Raw genomic sequence first — 6,944 nt, 5'->3', positions numbered from 1 at the left:
CTCCGTCTCCAACACACACTCCTTTCCACAAATCATTGAAGATGAGGGTATGTTTTATCTTCCAGGACCACTCAAGATATTTCTCCTTTCCAATGAGAACTACTCCCGCAATAGATATGATTGAATGCATTGTAAAATCTGAGTGCTGTAAAAATACTTCTGCTCGCAAAAGAAATGTGCTTTTGTGGAGAAAAAAAAAAAATTTGCTACTAGAAAAATGATTCTGATAGAGGTATTAGAGCAGATATCAAAGCATGTTCGAGCCCAAGGATGGTATTTACAAACAATATATTAAACATAGTCAAACGCAGGAGCATTAACTATGTTAGCCACTTTGAAAACAATGTTATGAAAACAACATTATGGGATCCCAACAACGTGTTATATATGGGATATCGTCTATATGAAAACAACATTGCAGTGGATTGGAAAGAGACCCCTGAGGCTCATATCTTCGAGGCTGACATTCTTGGTCTTAGTAAACAGGATGTCAAAATTCAGGTGGACGAAGGCCAACGTGTATTGCAGATAAGCAGTGAACGTGTATTGGAGGAACCAGTGGATGAAGAGAACAAGGTGCACCATTTTGAAAGACCGCACGGTAGTTTTTCGCGTCCTTTCTTGCTTCCCAATAATGCTAGGCTTCATGAGGAGGTGAAGTCAAAGATGGAGAATGGTGTTCTCACTCTTACCATCCTCAAGAAGCCTGACCAGGAGACTCGTATCCGGTCCATTCAAATTTATGTTGAGGGAGAGGTATGGGAGAAAAGAATGCAGCAGAGCATGTAAGTGGAGGAATATTCAAAGAGAAGAATGTGGCAGAGCATGAAAGTGGAGGAGCGCGGGAGAGTTTACCAGGAAAATTGGCAGAGGGACAAAGTTAGACCACCAGGAAAATTGGCAGGAAAATGCAGGACAAAGTTATGAAGAAATGGCAGAAGGGAGTTACAAAATGGAGCTCGAAGCCAAAAATGGTGTTGGCTCTGGTACCATGTCAGACCAGGAGGTAACTGCTCAAAACAATTCATGATATTCATTTAGGTTGGTCTTTATTATATACATGAGAGAGAGAGTGTTCATTTCATCTCTCGGTGACTCTTCATATTTTCTATTATTTATTTACATCAATTACAGTTGTTCACCCAATCCTCATGATTAGGTGTCAACAAATAATTGCTTATATTTCTATAAGAATTTAATCTTTATTATTTGTGCATTTTTCTTAATATATGTTTATCCGGAAATAATGTATAAAACATTTTAATTTTCTTAAAATATGTTTATCTAAAGATAATGTATGAAACATTTTAACTCTTTAGATAAAATGTATAGTAAATTTGTTATAATCAAACAAAAGTATTTATACCAAAAAAAATAGTAAGCCTTTCAAAGATCTAACTCACTTTAACAAAAAGGAAAATAATAAGCTTTTTATTTTAATGTGGTAAAAATAAATAAATAAATATATATATATATATATATATATATATATATATATATATTTATATATATATGGGGTAAAGAATAAGTTTTTTACTTTAATGTGGTAAAATTATATATATATATATATATATATATATATATATATATATATATATATATATATATATATATATTTATTTTCTCTATATATATATTTCTCATAATTATAACATTGAAATAGTATTAAATTTAAAAGTTTATTTTACAATTTAATTTCAGAGTTATATATATATATATATATATATATATTAGGAGTCCTCACGGAGGGGAATTTAAGGCTTCAAAGTCAAGAGGGGATGGCACTAGATCCACACCAGCCCTTAGATTCCTATATTTTTTTTAGCATGTCTCCTCCTCCTCCCTAGGACAGGGAACAACCACCTCTCTTGAGGTTTGGATCCCCTTGCTTAGGCCCATACTCAACCTATTGTGCTAAGACTTGAAAAAGGTTATATATAATTTCATATAATTTAAGTTCTAGAGAATTATTTTGAAAAATATTTTAAATTATAAATATTATAAATAAATAAGTTTTAGTTAGTTTGATTGGTTGGTAGTATTAACGCTTAAATATGTTTATTTTAATTCTTGTATATATCAGTTGTCTTTAATGCCACTTTTTGAAAACTTTTCCCATCGAATTTGTCTAAAATGGCAAAAATTTGTCTAAAATGGCAAAGGAATTCATTGAAATCACAAGCTTCATTTAATTTGTCTAAAATCCCTTAGAAATTCATTGAAGTTACAAAATTGATAGCTAAAATATGCACAATCTAAATGCCTTGGGGTTTTACAATGGAGCTCTTGTGGCCATACAATCCAAAGGACAAATCCTATATTAATTCTTTTATATTTTGATTATTTTTGTATATTTTTTGGGTAAATCTAATTCTTGTATATTTCGATTATTTTTGTATATTTTTTGGGTAAATTTGGAATAGTTTAAGTGTGTGTTTTGTATAATGTAAGTGTTTAAGGGAATAGTTTAAGTGTGTGTTTTGTATAATGTGAGTGTTTAATGGATTTTTCTTGACATTGAATCCATTTGTGTATTCAAAAATATATTCTAAACAACCATAAAATTATAAACCACACTCTTACCAAAAGTATAATCATTAAATCTCAAATCTATCCTATAGGTTATGTGATTTTCAAAATTTAGGTTTTCATGAACATAAATTCTACAAACATGTTCCCATTCTATACTTTCATAACACTAATAAGTTTTCAGAAATTAAATTGCATATAAAATGTCTACTAAATGTGTCCATTCACCAATGTAATGTGTGTATGTATCCTTAAAAAATGTTTAACTCTTCATCATTTATCATAAAGTTACACAAAATTTAGAAAACAAAGAAGTGTGTTTTGGAAAGAACACTTTAGTAAGTAAAAAATTTTAAGTTTTATAACTCATTTGAAGATCCTTAGAAGTAGGGATTCAAAATTATCTTTGTTATTCTCACTTATTAGTTATTATTTGTAAAAATATAATATAAACAATTATTTTATTAATATAATATAAATAATTTTTTTAAAAACTTTTCTTACTATGTTAAAAATTATATATAATATAGTTTTATTATAATTATAAGATTGAAATGTCATGAAATTTAGAAGTTTATTTTACAATTCAATGTGTAAGTTATAAATATAATTTAATATAACTTAAGATTAAGAGACATTTAAAAAACTAATTTAAATTATAAATATTAATAATAAATAATGTGTAAGTTATAAATATAATTTAATATAACTTAAGTTTAAGAGACATTTAAAAAACTAATTTAAATTATAAATATTAATAATAAATAAGTTTTAGTTAGTTGGATTAGTTGGTACTATTAATGTTGAAATGTGTATATTTTGATTATTTTGATATAGTTTTTTTGGTAAATCTTGTTAAAAAATTTGTTGAAATTACAAGTTTAAGTGATTGTTTTGTATAATCTAGGTGATTAATGTTTTTTCTTATGTATTTAAAGACATATTTTGAACAACCATAAAATTATAAACCACACTTTTACCAAAAATAAAATCATCAAATCTCAAAAAATAAACCAAAGTATAAAAGAGTTAAATTACATTGTTAAAATATTATTAATAATATTTTACATTAATTGCAACTAATTTAAGATAACAAATTTATTTTAAAAAAAATAAAAACACTTTCGAAAATAAATAATCATAAATCAACATTTAAGTTTATTAAATAAACAATAATATCACAATAAAAAATGAAATATTATTGTAAATCTAAAATACTAAATAGCTATATATATATAGATATATACATACATATACATACATATATATATATATATATTATACAAATATTTTTATACGAAGCAATACATTTAGCTTACACTTATCTAAATATTTATTTATAAAAACTTCAACTTACTCCAGTAAAAAAAATAAAATGTAAATAAAATAAAATAACATGCAAATAGTTTTATTTAATAAATAAAATGATATAAATCACGTAAAATGCAATGTATTGCATAACATAAAACATATATAATAATTTTGTTTTAGTTTATATTGTAATAAAAGGAAAAATATAATGATCGAATCCAGCTAACCGAAATATATGGAGAGAGCGAAAAAGTTCTTTATAATGAAACTAAACTGCTCACGCCATCTTTTATAAAATGGGTGAGTAAAACCCTAATATAACCAGAGGTGGAAAGACCATCGAGCAATTAAACAACATAATGGAGCAACGCATCACTTCAGTTCATATGGAGCGAGTCAAACACCTGCACAAAATATTTCGCAACAAACTGAATCAGTGGTGTGGTCAACCGTGATGCATGACCAAAGAGAAAAGAAGATGACAACGAAATTATTTTTGAATGAAAAAAAATAGAGATTGTTTTGGGAATCTTCGTAGAAAAACATGTGGACTAGCTATACTGCAGAGAGCAGACCGCTAGATCTCAGGTTATACACTCTGTAAGCAGATTCGGGTCGTAAATAATTATAATAGCGAATACATAATCTGTTAGAGAAAAGCAACTGTGAGGCCCAACCAGCCATTGAGTCAAAATTACGCCATAAATTATTTCATATAAGCTGCTTTACATCACTGCAGCAAGAAGAGTTATGCTAAAGGCGAAAACAGACACTAAGATATGAGTTTAGAGGTATCGACTTTGTCAGAAGACTCCGGTTGTGATTTTGATGCAAGTTGGGTCGTTCTTTTGATGAAATTTTACATCCACTTCCAAACAAGTAACTGAATTAGTGAGACTAGTAATAGAATAGGTGATCAAGAAAGTTTCAAGTAAAAATCACATTCAGATTGTTAAGTTTACTGGTATCAAAATATCTAGTATGATTTAGAGTAGGAATTAAAAAAGAGAGTTTGATCTCAGCATCAAAATAAACAATGAAGAAAAAATTAATTCCTAACCATATTCAGATGGTTGGGTTTATACTAGGTGGTTCCAAACACTTACAGTCAACAATTTTTACCTAAAATTTTTCTTAAATACTCAACAATTTTTGCCTAAAGTTTTTTTTTAAATACAATAGGATTGTTATTCCTAAAGAGATGTTGGGAAGGGGTTTAAGGTAAAAATGGAAATAAATTCTTGAAAAACTAAATTAAAAAAATAGGGCAAAACTCTTTCTGTACATGGAAATGAATTTTGTTTTAGTTTCAAAGATTAAGTAACCTTTTCAAATTTGTGTTTATAAAACTTGAACCTGTGATCTCATTCAATATCAATGATGTAAGAAGAGTTCAACTTCCAAGCTCACTGTTTTTTCTAGCTCACGGATATCCGAGAGCCTCACTAGACGAAGACTCTTCCCCTAATGGTCCTATTTTCGATTCCCTCAAATTGGGAAAAATCTTCGAAGAACTGCGAGGTTGTTGCGAGCATCAAGCTTACCACCTCTCGCTCCTTACATTTTTCCTCATAGAGTCAAGCTCCGACTCGATTGCCAGGGAAACAGGAGCGTCTCTGTTGGCTACGGGTCGAATCTCTTGCACACCATATTAGGCTTTCTCAGAGCACTTCTCTTAAATGTAAGTTTGAGAATAATGAATCCAAGGGTTAAAGAGGCAACTGCTGATGCTTATGTTCCCCAAAGATACCAGACTGTCTTTTTGGATTGATTAGACTATCATACTTTGTATTAATTAAATCTATAGGAAGATTGTCCTGGTATTGAATATCTCTCTTTTTGATGTGATTCTATAAGAGAAGGATTGCTTCATTTTCAGTTTTGGGTTTTGCCTTGGCTACTAGACTAATCTTAGTGTCTTTTATCTCTTTGTGATCTCTACAATTTTTTGAAAAATTGAACATTTGTATAATTTTTTGATGAAGATGACATAAGAAACACTTCAATCCATTGAAGATCATAACCTTGGTTTTACCAAATTTTACCCTTCACTTTCAAAGATCCCCAAACCTAGATAAGGAATCTAGCTATCTCCAGAAACCCTTCAAAGTGGAGGCTAGGATAACCACATCATGTGAGAAGAGTAGGATGGAGATGAATACATGGTGAAGGAGGTAGCCATCCTTAAGCTATATACACTCCTACATAAATGATTAGAACTCATCTATGTATATGGTGAAAAGCTTGGGTGAGAGAGGACACCTGTGCCTCACCCCAATGGTACTCCTTATCAAATTTGATAATCCATGTGTTGTGCAAAGAAGGCTTAGAAAATGCTAATAAACATGTAAAATAGAAGTGAGGAAAGTCTTCAAAATGCAGATGTCTCTAAGTCTCTCCAACAAGGTAATAAAAAGACATATAATATTCACAAGTAATTATCAATAAGATAAATTAGGTGTTAGACCTTGATTTTTCAACAGTTTGGGGTGAAATAATCTTATAATGGGATAATCTAATTAAAAGAGGTGCCATAGGTCACTTAGATCAAATCTAGAAGATGTGGTGCATCTTTCCCATCCTATCCCTTTGTAGTATTAGTATTAGTTTGGTCTAGCCAATTGGATATGCTTCAAATTTCTGTTGATTGAGAAAAGAGCTCTACTGGGTCCTTCTACAATAATGGTTTTCAAACTACAAGCTATATTGTGCTCTTCCTTTTTATATACTATGGGGAAAATGGAAATGCCAGAATGCTCTCATTTTTTAAAGAATCTCGCATGTTTAAAGATAGTTACTTATTATAAGGAAATTGGATCTAATACAAGGTAGTTATCTTGGAGAAATATAGAGCTTCGATCTATGGTGGTTTGCATACCTTGTTGGATTTTTTTGATGGGGCTACATAAACCATCTATCATGCATATGTAAATAAACCATCTAGCATGGATATGTAAATAACTTTTATTTTAATGAAACCTAGTTGTTTTTTTTCTTATTGTGAAAAAAAATCGAAAATCTGAATTTTCTTTATGGGTTCTTATGAAAGCAAAATAACATTTGTGCCCTATTGACTTAATTATTTCTACAATTTCTTAGAGGTC

At 29.5% G+C, this 6,944-nt stretch overlaps 1 protein-coding gene across 1 annotated transcript; it reads left to right on the top strand.

Annotated features, from left to right (window-relative positions):
• The first annotated feature begins 387 nt into the window (after positions 1-387).
• Positions 388-789, top strand: LOC149245368 (17.5 kDa class I heat shock protein-like). Its single transcript, XM_089437990.1, has one exon. The coding sequence runs from the start codon at positions 388-390 to the stop codon at positions 787-789; it is 402 nt and encodes a 133-aa protein (XP_089294116.1).
• Positions 790-6,944: the final 6,155 nt, after the last annotated feature.

This window comes from Pinus tabuliformis, chromosome 7, assembly GCF_031772625.1.
Source record: "Pinus tabuliformis cultivar Carrire ecotype Pingquan chromosome 7, CPIR1, whole genome shotgun sequence".
Classification (NCBI taxonomy): Eukaryota; Viridiplantae; Streptophyta; class Pinopsida; order Pinales; family Pinaceae; genus Pinus; species Pinus tabuliformis.
This window is presented reverse-complemented; position numbering and strand designations above follow the sequence as displayed.

Bases quoted from the DNA above. Each gene is read 5' to 3' on its own strand.
- LOC149245368 (XM_089437990.1), top strand. From the start codon at position 388: ATGGGATATCGTCTATATGAAAACAACATTGCAGTGGATTGGAAAGAG.